This window comes from Equus quagga, chromosome 11, assembly GCF_021613505.1.
Source record: "Equus quagga isolate Etosha38 chromosome 11, UCLA_HA_Equagga_1.0, whole genome shotgun sequence".
Classification (NCBI taxonomy): domain Eukaryota; kingdom Metazoa; phylum Chordata; class Mammalia; order Perissodactyla; family Equidae; genus Equus; species Equus quagga.
In genome coordinates, this window is record NC_060277.1 from 94,447,605 (window position 1) to 94,466,564 (window position 18,960).

At 57.7% G+C, this 18,960-nt stretch overlaps 1 protein-coding gene across 6 annotated transcripts in view; it reads left to right on the forward strand.

The window, feature by feature from the left end:
• Positions 1 to 18,960, forward strand: part of RARA (retinoic acid receptor alpha) — a 43,587-nt gene that overhangs the window by 15,005 nt on the left and 9,622 nt on the right. For 2 of the 6 annotated variants that reach the window (XM_046676581.1, XM_046676579.1), the window contains exon 2: positions 5,775 to 6,317. In XM_046676581.1, the coding sequence (XP_046532537.1) occupies positions 6,140 to 6,317 (178 nt within the window). In that variant the 5' untranslated portion in view covers positions 5,775 to 6,139. Of the gene's footprint in view, positions 1 to 5,429; positions 5,529 to 5,774; positions 6,318 to 13,817; positions 13,993 to 14,289; positions 15,214 to 18,960 lie in introns of those variants that run through there. The other 4 variants (XM_046676580.1, XM_046676583.1, XM_046676582.1 and 1 more) reach the window with 4 other exon arrangements.

Consider the following 18,960-nt stretch of genomic DNA (forward strand, 5'->3'; position numbering starts at 1 on the left):
AAGACTGGGTGGGAGGCTTCAGCTCTGGTTCTGGGTGGGCCCCTTAGCCACCCTGGACTTCAGAGGTCCTGAGCATGTTTCCCAGGGGGCTCTGGGTTGCGGTCCTTGGGGGTGCAGGAGTTGGGGGCACTGCCCTGCTTAGCAGAGACCCCTGCTTCCTCCTCCCAGAACCTGGCCTGTCTGGGCTTGGGCTTGTCCAGTTGCCCTTTCTGCCTGGTATTCAGTCACTGCTGAGATTGTGGCACGTGAAGGTCAGGCAGCCCTGCGTAGCTGAAGCAGGACCTTAGGCCAGGTGGGGCACAAGTTCGGGAGACATCAGACCCACTCTTCTGGGACTAGGTGCTGCGCTTGAGACAGTGGGCAGTGGGCAGTGGCAGTATCCAGAGGAAGATGCTCGACTTCAGCCTTCCCCTACCCCCCTGAGGATGTGCTCAGGGCTGACACATGCTTGGGACAGGTTTTTCAAACAAGCCTAGCTCCAGTGAGGCAGGCCTGGGGTCCTCAGGGCTGGTGGGGAAGAGGCACCTCCATCTGTCCCAGCCTTGCCCACGTGATCCTTCTCAGGCCGTCCTGGGGTGGTCCCTTTCAAAGAGAGGTTGGCCTGGCCAGGCTTTCTGCAACCCGGACCCTGGTGAGCAAACGGTAAACTGAGACCAGAGTAGCTGGACTGTGGCCTTGCCGGGGAGGAGCCGGTGAGAACCTTGGCCAGAGGGGCTCCTGGATAAAGGGAAAAAAGGGAGTAGTAGCCATTGCTGCTCCCCAACCCCTGCCTGCAGATCTGAGGAGCGTGGGGGAGGAGAGAGGTTGTGGCTTTGTGTGTGTGTGTGTATATGTGTGTGTTTTCCTGGAAAGTTTATAAATAGTTCCAGCCCACTGTTCTGGTTTGAAATCTGCCCTGTCTTGCCTTGCCCTGCTCTGCCAGCTCCTAGCAGGGGTAGGGGGTCCAAAGGGGCCAGGTCTCTGTTTCTGCCAGGGCTGGAGTCCCCATCCCCACCCCCACCACCCCCCAAGTTGAGCTTGAGCTTTGAGTGTTATTTGCATATGATTCATTGACTGTCTAGAATGCTTAGGAAACCCCCTGTCTCCCCTTCTTTTAAGCTCCCCAATCCCTGTCCCCTCCTCTCAGCCCCCCTGGGACCACCTGACTTTTCTACCTTGGGAGCCATTGTTTTGGGAGAGCCTGAGGAGTAGAGAGGAGAAAGTAGATGAAGAAGGGGGACTGGGCCAGCTGGGTTTGGGGACCCCTGACTCCTCTCCCCTGAGAATAGGGGAAGAAATGGTCTATTTCTCTTCCCCTCCCCAAATCCAAAGGTTTCCCTTTTTTGGTTTGTGACATGAAAGAAGGGAATTTGGGAAAGGATTGTGGTCGGGCCTCTACCCACACCCCAAATACCCCTCTGCCCACATCCCTCTCTTCAGTCTGGGGGGAAGCAGACCCTGGAAAATGGGTAATTCTCCTGCCCAGCCCTGTCAACAGATGCTAGCCTTGGTTGGGGAACGGGAAGGGAGAGCAGACACACTGCCCAGGGAGGCACTCAGGTGGTGCTCAGAGGTATGGGGGAGGGAGGGGACCCAGTTGCCCAGCACCTCCTCTGTGTCAGGCGCTATACTAGGTGCTTTCCAGGACTTTTATCTCTTAAATCACAGAGCCAGTTGTTGAGGTATGCAGTTCACAGGCGAGTAGACAGATGCTTAGAGAGGTTAAGTGACTTGCCTAAGGTCACCCAGAGTGGCAGAGCTGAGATTTGACCCTTCAAACCTCTGGTTCTTTCTACCATCTTTGTGGCTCAGCCAGCTCTTGCATTTGTCTCTAGGCGTGTGACTCTGGGGGATATAACGAATGGGCAGCTGGGGATGTCTGACACTGGGGAAGGGATCCTGGCACCTTTTTGGGGTGAGGGAGGCCCCAGCAGGCAGGGGTGCATGGTTGCTGGCAGACACTCCAGCCCCCAGCCCTCTTTCTGCTGTGCCGAGGCTGGGCTTAGTGTTGTGGAGGTGTGGGCATGTGGTTTTCTCTCCCTCGAGGGAGGGAACCTGTGGGCAGTGGAGGTGGCGGGCATAGGGTGGAGGTTGGATGTGGGTAGTTTGTTTTCCCTTTCTTTGGTGCTGGTTTCGATTCTCTGACGGTATCGTCTCCACCCCTGGGTACAGGGGGCCTGGGCCCAAGCGTCTGCCCAAGTCTCATGGCTACAGAGAGACCTTCTGAGGCAGGGCCTACACTCTTTGGCCCCGCCTCCATCATCCCTACCCTTGCCCATCCCTGTTCCCTGGCCAGCCTGGCTCTTGGCCCATTTCTGTGACCTTTACCCCCTCTCGCAGCTCAAGGCCCTCCCCAGGGAGCTGAGTAACTTTGCACCAAAGTTTGCAGGCTGAGTTAATGAGGCTCTGATGGGGGTGGGGGAGGCCTTCCAGCCTCTCCCTGGGTGTGTATCTGTAGGGGGTTGAAGTATGGTCCGAGATTTCAAACTCCTCTGGGGCAAAGTTGAGGCATTAAGGTGGCTGCAGTTCTCTCTCCTCTGGAGGCAAGGTGGGCTCCAGAGGGTCCAGACTGGTCTGACTGAATCTTCTCCTGACCCCCCAAAAGCTGGGTCAGGGTGCTTGGGGTCTGGAGTGCATGGCTTTCCGGGCTTCAGCCTCCTGGGCCTCACCTTGGGGAGGCAGGCCTCCGTATGGACTTGAATCCACTTCAGTGTTTCTCAGAGGGAGCACCTCTTGGGTGTTTGTGGATCCTATAGTGCGTGTTGAGGGGCCTGCAGGGAGGTGGGTTCAGAGGCCAGCCCGGCTGTGTGAGGGCCAGGGAATGTGCAGTTTGGAGAACTGTGGGCTTGTGATGGTGTCTGTGGGGAGCTGTGTCCTGGGGCCATGCACGCAAGCAAGCCCTGAACCACGCGCTGTGTGGCGGAGCCCAGGTGTGGAGAGATGGTATCTCCAGGTTCCCTCTCCTCACGTGCGTGCCCGCACACACTCACAGGCTGGGGCACGCAAGCGTGTTCTTACCCACCCGGACACTTTCCGTAGACCTGTGTCCAGGAGTTTGTGTAAGTGTGTGGTGTGTGTGTGTGTGAGGGTCTGATTGTCATGCTGCTGAGGCTCAGCCAACTCCTCCTTCCCTTGCCTAGCTCCCCAGCTTGAGTTCCCATTGTGTGGGGCCCCACAGGGGTGTGGGGGGGCCAGGACGGCAGCTGGCCTGATGGGTGGGGCCCCTGTTCCTCTGACATCAGCCCTCTCAGCCTGGGAGGAGCCTGGGGAGAGAAGGGGGCACCTCGTTCAGAAGTAAGGAGAAAGGCCCTGTGGCTGTCGTAATTAGTAACAGTAAAAATCATGGTCATTAATAAGGTCCAGATTTCCCTCCTGGCAAAGCTGCCCCTCCCTAGCAAGTACCTGTCTCCCACCTCTCCCTCCCTCAGCCTGGCCCAGCTGGGCCCAGAAGTCCTGGCCTCCTCAGAGTGGCCTTGGCAGGAACTCCCCCGTCCCAGGCATTGTCCTCAGCCAAATGCTGGCCATGTGCGCATCCCCTGGACTCCAGGTCTGAGCCTGGAGCCTGGAGCTTGGAACCTAGTCTGGCCTGAGCTTGGGGGAGAAGGGGTTGGAAATGGAGGCAGTTCTTATTTTGGGTCTGTGTTTCTTTTCTTTTCTCTTTCCTTCCTCTCTTCCTTTCTTTCTTCTTCTTTTTTACAGCTTTATTGAGATGTAATTAATATACCATAAAATTCACCCATTAGAATGTACCATTCAATCGTTTTAGTATATTCACAGAGTTGTGCAACTATCACCACAGTCAATTTTAGAAAATTTTCATCACTCCAAAACAAGCCCCCATACCCATCAGCAGTCACTTCCCATTTCCTTCAAACCCACGCCCCAGCCCCTGGTAACCACAATCTACTTTCTGTCTTTATAGATTTGCCTTTTCTGGATGTTTCATATAAATGGAATCATACAATATGTGGTCTTTTAGAACTAGCATAATGTTTTCAAAGTTTATCCATGTTGTAATGTATGTCAGTATTTCATTCCTTTTTATGGCAGAATAATATTCCATTGCTTGGCTAGACAGCATTTTATTTATCCATTCCTCAGTTGATGGACATTTGGGTCCACTTTTTGGCCATTATGAATAATGCTGGTATGAACATCCATCCATGTAGAAGTTTTTGTGTAGACGTGTGTTTTCATATCTGTTGGGTAGATACCTAGGAGTGGCATTGCTGGGTTATATGATTACTTTGTATTTAACCTTTTGAGGAACTGCCTGACTATTTTCCAAAGTTGCTATACTATTTTACATTCCCACCAGCAGTGTATGAGGGTTCCAGTTTCTCTACATTCTTGCCAACATTTGTTATTATCAGACTTTTTTATTTTTGCTGAGGAAGATTGTGGCTGAGCTAACATCTGTTGCCAATCTTCCTTTTTGCTTGAGGAAGATTGTTGCTGAGCTAACATCTGTGGCAGTGTTCATCTATTTTGTGTGTGGGTTGCCACCACAGCATGACTGACAAGTGGTGTAGGTCCACACCTGGGATCCAAACCCATGAACCCAGGCTGCTGAAGCAGAGCATGCCAAACTCAACCATTAGGCCACAGGGCCAGCCCCCTTATCAGACTTTTTGAATACAGCCATCATAGTGGATGTGAAGTGGTATCTCATTGTGGTTTTGATTGGCTGTGTTTCTTTTTGTCTGTTTCTCTTCTTTTGTTTTTCTTATAGATATATGTGTCATATATATGTGTACAAACATATCCATATATAAATACGTGCATATGTATTTATGTATGTATAAACTCCTATAGCCCAAGTGGACGTGAAGCATCCTCTTGTGGATCTGCTTCTCCTTTTCCGTCTCTTTATTCTTGTTGCTGCCTGTCTGTCTCACTGTGTCGTGGGATCTCCGGGTTCATCTCTGTCTCTCTCTATCCCAGGGTGTTATCTGTTCGTGTCCTCTGGTCCCAGCTGTTCAAACAGGGTGTGGATCTGTGTACCCACCGGTGGGGGTGCACCTGGCCTTTCATCTTCAGCCCACCCCCCACCCCCTCCAGGGATGTGGCTTCTGCAGACAGGGTGTGTGGGTGAACTCTGAGATCAGTCTCCCTCACCCCTTCATTGCCTGGGAGTAGGGGGCTTCCGGCCGGGGCAGTCCCTGCCCTCCTGACACACTGCCTGCCCTCAGCCCATCGTGCTGTTGGGCATTGGAGGTGATACCTAGGAGTCCTTGGTTCCCATTTCCCTATTTGTCTGTGGGTCAATGGGCCTCCTCCCTGGGCCTGTGGGACAAACCCATCTGGGGTGCTGGGGCTTGATTTGGGGGGGAAGTGGTGTGAGAAGGGCCCCCTGGCTTAGGAGTCATTTTTCTGAGAAGTACCAATGCTTTAGGGAAGCAGCTTTTCCTCCCCCCCTCCCCTCAAGCACACATTCTCCGCTCTTGACCTCAGGTAACCCTCACTGGGGGAAGGACGGCCAGCTGCCTGCCTCTGCTGCAGGGATCCTCTGGGGTGGCACCCTGGACCCTTGCCCCTCAGGATTGTGGGTGAGAGACCCTCCATGGCTCTGGCCTCTGTCTCCGTCTCTCTAGCCTGGCTGTGCTATCCTGCTACCCCCAGCAGTGTCTGGGCCCTGCTCCCAGGCTGTCTCTGCCAGCCAGGCATGGTGCCAGCTGTCTGCTCAGCCGGGTGCCACAGGAAAATCTCCGGCCGCCCAGGTTGGGGAGCTCCATGGGGAATGCCTGTGTGCCTGCTCCTCAGTGCCCACTCACCTGTCTTTCCTCTTTCTGCAGCATCACAGGACATGGCCCCCCCAGCCGCCTAGCCGGGGCCCACCTAGGAGAGGCATCCTTTTCGGCGTCCTGAAGGCCAGCTCTGGACCTTCCCAGGAAAGTGCCAGCTCACAGAACTGCTTGACCAAAGGATCAGCTCTTGGGACATCCCCCAACCCACCCGGCCCCCAGCTAGAGTGGGGGCTCCAGAAGGCGGAGATTAGCCTGCTGGCCTTGGACAGCAGCTCCAGGACAGAAGGGGGGGTGGGCTGACCACCCAAACCCCCTCTGGGCCCAGGCCCCATGCTCCGAGGAGGGGCGGCCTGAAGCCCGCCAGAGCCCTCTGCCAGACTGTCTGCTTGCCCTTCTGACTGTGGCTGCTTGGCATGGCCAGCAACAGCAGCTCCTGCCCAACACCTGGGGGAGGGCACCTCAATGGGTACCCGGTGCCCCCCTACGCCTTCTTCTTCCCCCCTATGCTGGGTGGACTCTCCCCGCCAGGTGCTCTGACCACTCTCCAGCACCAGCTTCCAGTTAGCGGCTATAGCACGCCATCCCCAGCCAGTAAGTGGGGTGGTGGGAGGTTTGGTGGGTGGGGGCTGTGGAGGGCGGCAGGCCTCAGGGCTTGGCTTCTGGGCACACCTGTTTCGCTGTAGTGTTGAGGTGTTCTCCAGAAGTGGGGGACCATCATGTGGGGGGCTCAAGGATGAGAGGCCATGGCTTATAGGCGGATCACAGTGGTTGTGTTTGATGTTGGGGGTGGCAGAGGGAGAGATGAAACAGTGCTGTTACACAGTGCCCTCGGGTCCTCTCCTGTGTTCTGTTGTTGAGGGCCTTATAAATAGCTCCAGGGACTGGACACAGAGGTCGGAGGCGGGTAAACAAACCTCTCGACATTTGGTGGAAATGGCAGCTCTACGGAGAGTGGCCCCCCACCTCCAGCCCACCCCCTCCAGTGCGTCTGAGGGAAAGAGCTTGAAGGAGTAGACAGGGGCAGGCCAGCTGGAACCCCCCCTCTTCCTGCCAGCTCCACCCTGGCCATGCTAGGTTGTGCTTCCCTTTGTGGGGAGGGTGAGAAGGAGGGACCCATGGGTAGCCTAGTGGATAGGGCGAGTGTCCCAGGAGGGGGTGCTCAGCCCGGACTCTGGCTGTGGACGCATTCATGCTCTTGGCAGGGCCTGTGTTTTCTGTCTGCCTCCGCCCTCTGCCACAGGGGTCGCCTGTTGGCTGCGCGCGGGGGTCTCAGTACCCTTCCTTGGCTGGCCGAGCCAGGTAGTGGGAGGTGGTGGCGGCTATGGCCAGCTGGCAGAGTCCAGGCCTTGGGCCTGCCAGGCCGCTTACAGTAACTCTGGCCCCCAGGGCCCAGCTGGGCGCCAGGCCAGGGCTGGGGGGAGGAGAGAGCAGAGGCCTGGCCTGGGTGGGAGGGGGTGGAAGCAGCAGAACGGGCTGGCTGGCTGGTCAGCTGCTGACCTGGGAAACGTGTCCCACCTCTCCTAGCGGGCATGGACTGAACACCCTGCCCTGGGCACCCACCGTCCCTCCCATGACCACTGGCAAGCTGCCTGGCACCACTGCCCTGTGCGCCTGGCTCGACTGGGTCAGTGCCCCCTTCTCAGTGTGGGGGCAGTGCACTCTCCCTGGAGCCAGGGAGTCTCTTTGTCCCTGGGGCAGGCCCTGGCTGGGTGCCTCACTGCCCGCACTGGCTGTCTGCCCACCGCCACCACTGCTTCCTGGATCGCCTCCTGTGGCTCCGCGGTGGCCCCCTCCTTCCCAGGCCCCATCAGCCGCTGGGAGCAGGGGCTCTATGTCTGTACTCCTTTAGGCCCCGTCCTTTATGCCCTGGGGCCAGAGGGCAGACAGATACTGCCTCAGTTCCCACTGACACCCCTTCTTACACCTCTACCTTCTGTTCCCACGCCGTCTTCTGTCCTCCTTACATAGGAGTGTGAGGTGGACAGCATAGTGACCTGGGAGTTGGGGAACCCCGATTCTAGTCCAATCTTCCAGGCTGTGCTAGGTGATGGGGGAGGCCAGTCTCTGGGTTCAAGGTTGCTAGGGAATGGGTGGGTGTGTCCGTGCTTCCTAATATCTGTGGAGTGGGTACTGCGTCTACAGGGACTGGGGGTCATATCCTCAGCTTGGGTAACTGGAACATCTGCTTCCTACCAGGGTGGGATTTTTAGGGAGGGAGAAGTCAGAGGCCCGTAACCTGGTGCCTGTGGACAACTTATTCTTGCCCAGGTGATGGGAACGGAGACGTAGAAAATCTGCCCACCTGGGCCTTGACTCATAGAGGTTTGGAGGGGCCTGGCGCCTGTCCTTGCCCTGTCCTGTGCCAGATGAGTGAATACTTTGCCCTCCTCTGAATGTTGCAAGCTTCTTCCTCTTTCTTAGAGGTGGGTGGGGAGGGCTTCCGGGTCCCCCGCTTCCCACCCTGGTAACCTTCTCCCCCTAGGGTGGGGTGCCCACATTTCAGGCAAGTGGAGCCTTCTCTGGCTTTCTCCACCCAGGTTAGGCAATGCCCCTTCCTGCCCCCTCCCTCTGTGAGCCTGTGGGTTTCCCTGCCCCTCCTCCTTCCTAGTAAACAATAACAATTTCTCTTCCTACTCAGACCCCCGGCTTCTGAGCCTCTCCTTGACCTTCCCCTTCTCTGGGACCAGAGGTGTGGCTGCGGCCTGAGGGAGCCAGGTATCTCCCTCCTTCTCGTGCACGGCTGAGGGGCCTGGTGACCCAAGCTCTCAGCTCCGTGTAGTGAAGCATGACAGATCAGAATTCACACTCAGAGATAGAGGCAGCTTCACCTTCCCTGCTCCCTTCGCCTTAGTCTGGTGTTGGGGGTCAGGCAGTTCCCGGAAAAGGTCGACATCGGTGGCCCCCATTCCTGCAGGGAGCAATGATATGCTCTGGTCCTCTGCCACCTTTTTTGTAGGAAACCTCGCTGATAAGGCTCCCTCCTCCCACTTCCCACTTCCCACCAACAAAGGCATTCAGATGGCCCCCCTCACCCTCCCATCTCTGTCTTAAGTTGGAAGGAGGCTGGACTTTGGATATCTTAAGTGTACCTTTCAGAGACCCTGGAACGACAGAAATATTCTCCAGGTCACTGTGGGGAGGGGTGGGTATTTGTCCTGCTATAGTCTCTCAGGGAGCCAGAGTGGGAGGCCCCAGAGATGGTACTGGATCCCCCACCCCCAAACAGGCCCCTGGGGCTTGGTCTCTGAGGACTGCTGTTTACTGTGGAGGGTTGAAATTCTGTGTGCATTGTGGGGAGGGTCAGGGTTGTGTGTGTTTTGGGAGGGGGGGTCAGGGTTGTGTGTGTGTTGGAAAGGGGGTTAATGGCTTGTGTGTATTTGGTGAGAGGGTCAGAGAGTTGAGTGTCTTGGGAGAATCAAATCTGGAGTCAGGGAGGGGGGTGTCAGTTAGTTTGTGTGCTGGAGGGGGCAGTGACTTAGGGCATAGAGTGTTTAAAGGGAGGGGTTTGGGGAGGGGAGGATCACTGGTCTAGGCTGGAGGGGAAAGTAACCTGCCTTTTTGGTTACTCACCCTGGGAACTCCAAGGGCGGCTGTGGAGTAGGCAGTGTACCTTGGGTTCTGGCTTTGCCACTTACTGCGTGCAGTACCCTCTCTGAGCATATTTCCTCATCGGTAAAGCAGGGATATTACCAGAACCTCCCTCAAAGGGCTGAGATTAGGCAAGACATCAACGTAATGTGCTCAGCTCTGCGACTTGCATGTGATCATCGCTGTGTCACTGCTGCGGAACTGGCTATTACGACACTGAAGAGGGACCCAGGCCCTTTCTGGGTCAGAGTTGGAAAGAAGGGGATGCTAACATCTGTGGAGTGCCTAATGTGTGCCCGGATCTATTTTACCAATCTTAATCCCTGCAATCCTGGGTGGGGCATTATCCTCATTTACACATGAGGGAACAGCACTGGTGGATGTTAAGTGACTGGGTTAAGTATAAAGCTGGGCTATTTTCCACCATCCAGATAGGCAGCTGTGGGAGGGTCTTGTGGGGAGCACTCCTGGGTGCGAGGAGCCTTGGGAGCTGTCAGTGCTAATGCTGAAACCCCCTTCTCCATGGCTGAGGCCCTGCTTCTCCTTTAGGACCTCCTCCTTGCCCCAGTAGGTGCATAGGGAAGCCACCCCCCCCCCCCCCAATTCCCCCTCTTCTCTGTTTTGGATCCTGAAGACTGGAGGGAGAGTGATAAGAGGCCTGGGCCATATCTCCATCCTGTCCTGGAAGCTGGGGAAACAGTCTGTTCACACCCATCCCCACCCCCGAATCTGCCCACTGCTGCCTGGGGAGTTTGCAGAGCTCAGCGGGCACCCTCCCCGCATCTTCAGACAGACACTGTAGGAACAGAGTGTAAAAGCCATAGTTCTTATTCTTACTTTGTTTCAATGTGTGGGGTGGGGGCAGGAAAGTTGGAAGCAATCAGTAGAGGAGCCGGGGATAGGAGCCCCAAAAGACTGGCTCCAGGCTTTTCCTTTCCGTCCACATAATTGCTGTGTGTGGGGAATGGGCCTAGGGTCTGGGAAGCCTGTGGAGACAGAGCTGGGGGTGTGCCTTTCTCTTCTCCTCTGCCACTCCTTCCCCTTGGTAGTCTGTGTCTTCCCTCCCTCCTGCCCACTCCTTCCCTGGACTATAGGAGGGACAGCCTAGGGGAGGGGGGTGCTACTAGCAGTGCCTTTCCTGAGATCTAAAATGCAGAGTCAGCCAGAAGACTTTAGTATGGGGTTTTGATGAAAATGGGGCCCCCTCACCTTTTATCTCATAGCATTGATAATGCACAGTGCCCCTCAGGCAGGATCCCAGGATGGGCTGGGGGAGAGGAAGGAAGGAAGCCTGTCCTCTTAGGTTGGCCAGGACCTGACACATTGTGTCCACCCCATGCCAGGGGCCGTGTGCCCATGGGGATGTGCCAGTGCAGGCCCTGACGACTCTTTAGGGGTTTAGCATCTGTGGAAAGAGGAAGTGTTTCCCTTTTCCAAATTACTTTGGGGCGGTGCCCACACCGCCTTCCTCCTCCTCTCCCTCCATGGAGTCTGGGCACAGCCAGTGGAGCTGGGTCTCCACGGTAGACTGGAGGCCCTCAGCCCTGGCTAGATCAGAAATAGAGGCCTTCCCCTCCTGTTTTACATCTGGGTTGCCAGGAACCTCAGCCAGCCCTCAGACTAAGGCCCCCCGTGGGCAGAAGTCTTAAAAGGACAGCTCTTCCTGTGTGGCCTTCAGCAGGTCACCCAACCTCTGAGTCTGTTTCCTCTTCTTTAAAGCAAGACTCCTAATCGGTCCCTGGCTGGGCAACTTGCTATGAGGCCACAGTGACCTGCTTGCTGGTGAGGCCCTGGGTGAGCTTCAAGTACTCTGCGAGAGCAGTGATGACCAGGGGCAGGTGGAGTAAGCATTGTCTTGGGGGATGACCACCTATACTGGGACCTGAAGTCCGTCTGGCTCCAGCCTCCTGATTTCCTGTTGTCCCCTCCAGATGGGGTTAGGGACAGGAGGAAGTCCTGCCTAGCACAAGTGGTGGCCAGTTTGGTTCAGCCCACACCTGCTCAGCACACAGCCCTGGTGGAGCTGTGGGGGATGCAGCAGAGGAGGACAGGGCCTCAGGCCTCCAAACAGTGGCTACCCGAGTCCTCCCACCCCCAGTGGCCGGCTAGAGTCTTCCTTTTTCGCTCTTCTCCCACTGCCCCAGGACACTGTTCTGCTCTGACCTGCCTCACAACCTTGCTGTTGCTCAGAGCAGGCATCTCACCCCGACTTGTCCCTTTCTTCAGCTCCGGAAATCCTATCCATCCTTTAAGGAACATCTTAAATGCCATCTCTTCCCAGAAACCTTCACAGATGTTCCCCCTTCCTTGCCACACTCTCCCTCCCTCCTTTGAATGCCTGTGGGTCCTTATTTTTTCTCTTAGACAACATTCATCTTTCCACCACGCAGTGACTTCTCCCCACCTAGTTCCTGCCATGAGCTGTAATCATCTGTAATCCTTCCTGATCACCAGGTCTTTGATGGCAGGGACACCGCAGATCCCTTAGTACCTGGAAGCTGTGAACACAGAGCCTCCCACATAACTGGTACCCAGGGGCTACATCATTTGGCAGGACAGAGACCAGGGCCATGGAAGCAGTCTGCCCTCTTCCCCAGCAGTCTTATGCACTGCCAAGGCCTGCGTCTGTGCCCCAGACCCCAGCATTCCACCTGCAGCCTACACCTCACTCAGGGGAGACCTCACTTTGGAGCCCCACAACCACCTGTCCACCAGCTCAGGAAACTTCTCTACTTTGAAGTCTCAGGAACTTTGCTGTTGCACAAGCTACGTACCAGACTCCTCTTTGCTACCTCCCACTCCCCCTCCTTTGATTCTACTTTCAAAATGTCTTGTGAATCCACCTTCCTCTGTCTATCACCACTGCATTTCCTAGGCTGCGCTACCATCGTGTGCCGGCTGGACTGGTGCAGTAACTTCTTCTTCTTCTTTTTTTCTTGCGGAAGATTAGCCCTGAGCTAATCTTCTGCTAATGAAGCTAACTACTGCCAATCCTCCTCTTTTTGCTGAGGAAGACTGGCCCTGGGCTAATATCCGTGCCCATCTTCCTCTACTTTATATATGGGACGCCTACCACAGCATGGCTTTTTGCCAAGCGGTGCCAGGTCCGCACCGGGATCTGAACTGGCAAACCCCAGGCCACCGAGAAGCGGAAGGTGCAAACTTAACTGCTGCGCCACCCAGCCGGCCCCTGGTGCAGAAACTTCCAAGTGGTCTCTCTTGCCTTCTTACAATCCATTCTTTACACAGCTGACAGAAAGATCTTACAACACTGTAAGTCAGATCTTGCCTGTGCTCTGCTTAGAACCTTTCTGTGGCTTCTCCTTGCATTTAGGGTAAAATCCAGTTTTATTGAGGCCAACAAGCCCCCCTGGTCTGGCCTCAGCCCATGTCTCCAGTCTGGTTTTGTGCCCCTTTTCCTCTTGAGTTTTATACTCCATTCACCCTAGTCCTCTGTCAGTTCCTTGGATGAACTCACACGCTTCTGCAACCCCAGGACCTTTGCATAGGGTCTTCCTCTTGCTGAAACTGCAATCCGTCCTACTCTGTCTAATTTCCAAACTTCTCCTCTTTCTTTACGTCTCTGCTTTGAGGTCTTCCCAGACCCTTCAACCTAAATTAGGTACCTACATTAATTCTCCTTCAAAGCACACTATACTTGTGTCATAATACCAATTATCTGAGTTTGCAATTATATATATTTGTGATTATTTGCTTAATGGCTGTTGCTCCATATGGTCTGCAAGGGCAGGCTCACCAGGGTATCTCTGTTGGAGGTGCTCAGAAAATAGTTTTTCTTGAATCTGCCTGGCATGGTGGGAATATGGGCTTTGGCTACAGAAAATTCAAATGCTCACTTCACCCTTAATTAGTAGTGTGATCTTGGACAACCCATCTAGCGTTGCTGAAACCTCATCCTATTTATTTGTAAAATACGAATAATGCCCACTTATCTCTTGGAGTTGCTGTGAGGATTAAATGACAACGTAGGTAAACAGCCTAGCTTCTAGAAGAATATCCTTGGGAAGCATGTGAATTCCCATCCCTTTTTTAGAGGGCGGGAGCTGCGCAGCAGGGTCAGAGGGAGTAACAGGATACCCTCTCCTCTGGGGGCATCCCCTCTTTAATGGACCTATCCAACCTAAACCTTTCTTCCAATGAAAGAGGGCTTCGGGGAGGAAGTGGTCAGCTGGAAGGCACCAGCTCCTCCTTTTCTCTCTCCAGGGCTGGGCTGTGCGGTGGGGGGTCGATCCTGTTCCCGCGGCCGGGAGACACCCTGGGCGGGGCTTTGCTGGCCGGAAGCACGCAGAGCGTGGGGAGGGGAGCCCCCTCTGCGCGCGTTTGTGCCAGAGCACCCGCGCTGCCGCGTCGGGTTCCGGCGGCGGGTGGGCGGGCGGCCGGAGTCACACATGATGTCACAGACAATGACACAAGCCGGGTGTCTCATTCCGACACAGCGCCCGAGCTGCACAATGTCACACCCGGGACACCTGGCACGCCACATTCGTGGCGCTAACCCTTGGCCACACGCACCGCGGCCCTTCGCCTCCTGCGGCCGCTCTCCGCGTCCCCGGGGGAGCTTGCCCGGCTCAGTCGGGCAGGGGGCCGGCGGGCGAGCTCCGCGGGCGGGCTGGCGAGCGGGTGATGTCACGGGCAGCGGTGGGTGGGTCACCCGGAGGTGAGGCGCCGCCAGGCGAGTTCAGCGAGAGTTCAGCCGCATTGCATTAGGCAAATGAGGCCGGGGCTGGGTGGGGGGGTGTGTTAGGGGGAGGACACCGGGACCACCCCCCTCCTCTCCGCCCCACCACCTTCCCCGCCGTGGTATCGCCGGGCCAAGGACTGACCAAACCACGGGGGACCAAACCACGCCGGAACTAGGGTGGGGGAGACGCCCGCCCCTCTTCCGTCCTCGCCTCCGCGCGCAGCCCCCTCCTCTCCCCGTACCCGTCCTTCGTCTGTACTCCGCGTACTCCTCCTCTGGAGCCTTTCCCCGCTTCCGTCCCCTCTTCTCTCCTCCCCCTTCCCAGGCTCCCCCCACTCGCCTATCCTCATCCCGCCTCTCGCTCTCAGTTCCCTGCTTTTCGCCCACTGCGGTCAGACCCGCCGGGAAAGGGTTAAGCCAGGGGCGGTGCCTGGACGGGACGGGGCGGAGGAAAGGGGGTGGGGCCGCAGGGGAGGGGGCGCGCGGGCCGGGGGGCCTCGGCGGTGCGCGCCGGAGACCGAGCGACGGCCGGCCGCCCCGGGCCTGGCGGAGGCGGAGCCGCGCCTTCCCCACCCCCACCCGGAATCCTCGCCCGGAGAAGCCAGGGAGCCCCGGCGGGGAGGAGGAAGTGCTCGGTGACCCCCCTGCCCCGCGCCGATCCCGCCCCCGGCCGGCGCACTTGGGGAGCCGCGAACTCTGCCTTGGACACCATGAGACACGAGACGGGAGCCCCCTCGAGGTGAAGCGGCTGAGTTCCCGGGCCTCGGCCGGGCGTTCCCGGGGGGAGCCGAGGGACCCCGCTCCCGGCACACACAACTTCCCCGCTTTTCACCTGGCGCTGGCGGAGCGGCCGGCCGACTTAGACGCTGGACTTCGGGCAGAGGGCTGCTCCCTGCCCGGGTCGCCAGTCGGGGCGAGGGCACGTGCCCCTCGCCCCCAGCTTCTTTCGGATGGCGCCGCCGCCTGAGTGAGGGAGGCGTCGTGCAGGACGTCCCCGCCCGGACCTCTTATCTCCGCGGGGAAGATGTACGAGAGTGTAGAAGTGGGGGGCCTTACGCCCACCCCCAATCCCTTCCTAGTGGTGGATTTTTATAACCAGAATCGGGCTTGTTTGCTCCCGGAGAAGGGGCTCCCCGCCCCCGGTCCCTACTCCACCCCGCTCCGGACTCCGCTTTGGAATGGCTCAAACCACTGTAGGTACCGGCCTCCCCTCTCCTGTTGTGGGAGCTGGGGGTGGGGGTGGGCGGTGGGGCTTCCCCTTCTACCGTGGGATGCGGGTCTGGGGGCGTGGCGGGGGTCTTGTCTCTACCCTTCACTTTCCCTCGTCTATCTGGCTGAAACTCGGGTGCCCTTGCTGGACAATTGGACTGCCCCGAGTAACCCTGGGCACTGTTTGTGTTATATTAGGACTGAGGAACTTTGGGGGTTCCTCCCTTCAGGAAACATTTGTTCTCCTCTCCTTCTACGGCTTGCAGGGGAAATGAAGCCTTTTGCCTCCAGTTTATATCTTCGTGCTTGGTATCCTGTAGTTTCACAGGAGAGGGGTCCTTTCTGCCACCCTGGAGGGTAGGGTAAAGGTCCTATCTGCGGGCTTGTCTGCCCGAGGAGGAGGGGCCTCTTCCCCTGACCCCACCCCTGCCAAAGCCTGGGGGAGACCTCCTCCTGTGCGACAGCTGCTGCCCCCAGCCCTTCCCCTTGTGTTATTAGAGTCGGTGTCAGGGGAGCGCTCCGTGTCTTTGGTGTTGGCAGTGGGGTGTGGCAGGAAGGGGCAACTTCATCAGACACCCGTCTGCCATCCTAACCAACCCTTTCATCTTGGGGAGGGGCACGTCCATCTGAGGGTTGTCCTGGCCCTAGACACTGGCTGGCATTTTTGAGGCTTCTGCCCTGGGAATGGAGGGGAGAAGCTGTTCTGGTGGGAGAAATCCCACTCCCCCTAATCCTAATCTGGTTTGTTCTCTGGGGCATGAGTTTCTTTTTTGTGGGTCTGAGGCTACTCTGGAAATGAGGATGCATCCCCTCCCAACCAAGCCACGTCCTTTTGTTACCTTGTTTTCACTTGGGGATAGGGGCAGGCACTGGGCTATCCCTTTCTAAGAGGGGCGCTGATGAGAACCCTGGGGTTCTGGCAGCCTGCTCACCTTCGTTCCTCGCTGTCCCCTGTCTGGGTTCCGGCTCCTCTGCAAGAGGGGCTCTGGGCACCAGCGGTGAGCGCCTGGGGTGCACACCTGGACGTGTTCATTCCAGCTGGGAGGTGGTGTACCTGAGTTCGAGAGAGCTGCCCTAGGGGGTTATTGTTACCGGCTCGAGTTTCTTCCTCTACCTGCTCAGCTCCTCTCTGGAGCTTCTGCCACCCTCCCTGACTGGCTGCCTCCCCCCGGCCTGCCAGGGAGCAGGAGTGGAGTGGGTCTCTGGGGGCAAGGAAGATTGGAGAAGGTTGAAGGGCAACTCCCACCCCCTTTACTCTAGGAAGACAGACCTGAGGTGGAGAGACACCCCACCTCTGCCCCTCTCAGAGCCACCTCACCCCCAGCCTTTCCTATTGTCCAGCCTCCGACCTTTGCCTCTGGGGCAGATCGGCTGGGAGGCTGTGGGCTGCAGACGGTGGGAGATGTTGGGAGATGGGGTGAGACGGGGTGTGAGCATCGGTTGCCTTTGGCAAAAAGGGAGAGGTGAGAGGTGTGACACCAGGACCATTCTTCTATCCTCCCAGAGCTGGAGGAAGGTGTCCCCCCAAAGTGGGATAATTGGGGCACAGCTGCCAGGGTCACCCCCTCCACCACCTTGGCCACCTTTGCCAGAGGACTGGGAGGAAGCTGGGATCTGCGACCTTGGGCTCTAGCCCTGACTCTTCCTTTGCTGGTCGGGGCAGCTCAGCTCTTCCTGGCCCCAAACTGGAGCTGGAGAAGCAGAGTGGAGCCCACAGGCAATGGGGAAGTGGAGCCTTGTTCCCTACGGCCTGTCTGGGTTGGAGGAGAGTGAGAGGCCTGGGCTTCCCAGTTCCTGGAGTCTGCATGTAGATGTGCATATGCCAGTGGGGTGCCAGTGGGCTCACCCCCAAGGCTGTGGGCTGGGAATGGTGGGTGTGGAGGTTGTTCTGAGGCACAGGAAGGACCTGGAGGCCAGGGGTGGTGACTTGACCCTGTCTACCACTGCGTTGGAAGGAACCCCTTGGTGTGTGGAGGTTGTCTGGTGACAGGAGCCCTCCAGCACTCTCAACCACCAAGTTCTCACTTTCTCCTGCCACCTCCACCGAAGGTGGGAAGAGACAGCAGGTTGGCTGGGGGAGGAGACCTGGATCCTGCAGGGCCGTGGGGACCTTGCCTCTCCCTCCCCGAGCCCTGCTTCAGGGCACTAGAGGACAAGGGGTACACAGGATGTGGTTCCCCGTCTGTCCCCCACCAATCTCGCCTCTCACGCCTCCACCCGCTCCCAGACGTCCAAGAATGTGAAGCACGTGGATGCCCGGAGTGGGGGGAGGGGGAGAGATGCTTATCGGCCGCTGGGCCAGGGGCCTTCTTCCGCCCGTACTACCCCCAGCGCCACCCCCACCCTCCCCTGGCGAGGAGGAAGGGCGGCCCCGAGGGCCCTGCGCCCCCTCCCCAACCCTCCCTAGGGGCTGCGAGGGGAGCTGCGGAGGAGCGGGCGCCAGCTGGATTGGGAGGGGAGCTGCTGGCCGGGGGCCCGGCTGATTTCCTGCTGATCTCCTCCAGGAAACCGGCCCCTTGTGCGAGCCTGCGAACGGCTCTGGGGTGTGGGGAATCCGGAGGCTCTGCGCCTCCTGCCCGCCCGGAGGGGGGCGGGGGAGGGGACCCTGGCAGAGGGGACGCCTGGCTTCCTGAGCCGGTTCCAGCCCTCCGCTGGGCCCTGGACCTTTGAGCTGAGAAGGTGTGGTGCTTCTCCAGCTTCGTCCTTCTGCAGGAAGAGGAGAGATTTGTGGGCTGAGCCTCTGGGGAGGGAGTTGAGTGGGGAGGGGCCAGGCCGTGGCAGTCCTTCCCCACTAGGTGGGGTGTGCAGAGTTAAAGCTGTGTATTAACTCTTGGTGAGGCTGTGAGGGTGCCAGAGTGCCCCAGGCTTTGCTGGCTGGAGGCCTGGGACGGTGAGGACTGGGCCAGGGCTCTAGGTTCAAAGGGCACAGTGGGAAACCTCAAAGCTGTTACCTGGGTGACAGGTGGGGACGTGCTGGTGGGGGGGTGGTGTGCAGAGGGTGTTACAGTCTCAAAGGCAGCCAGCTGCTTGGAGTGGGCCAAAAGGAAGCCTCGCCCAGCCCAAACTGTAGCCCCCACCTTGGGTCATCTCCCCCATCCTGCCAAAAAACAATTTTAAAAAGCATGTTCTTTCAGCTCCATAAACGCCCTCTGGACTTTGCCTTAGCTCTGAATTTCTATGGGCCTTTGCCCCTCCAGTCAGTTCCTGACCTTAAAGCTGTCTGTCCCTCATCCCAGTATCCTGTGTGTCTCCCCATGCACCCCTCCCCTCCCTCCACCCCACTCTGTACCCCAAAGTTCTCTCTGTCCTTTCTCCTCTTCCTATCTGGTCCATCTTAGAGGTGGGGCTTTGGAGGAGGCCAGCCCTGGGCAAAGGGTGGAATGGGAGGGGAGGTCAGGGCCTTCATCCTCTGCCTGTTGGAACGCTGACTGGGATTCTAGGCCACAGTCCCCCTACACCCTTGTCCTTGACCCCCGCCCCCCCCCCCCCAGTCTGGATTGTCTATTGTTACTCCTTTTACGTCTTGGAAAAACTTAGCACAACAAAGGGTTCCTTTGTCGCTCACCCCTCTGCCTCCTGGCCTCACCCAGGCCCCCCACCCTGCCCCCCAGCAGCTGTTCTCAGGCCTCTCGCCTGTCTGATTTGCTTGTCGGGCCTGGGGAGAGTGAGGTAGGGGAAAACCAGGCCAGGGCAGTTTGGTGTCGAGTGAGGAGCTGAACGTTGGGCTAGGTCAGT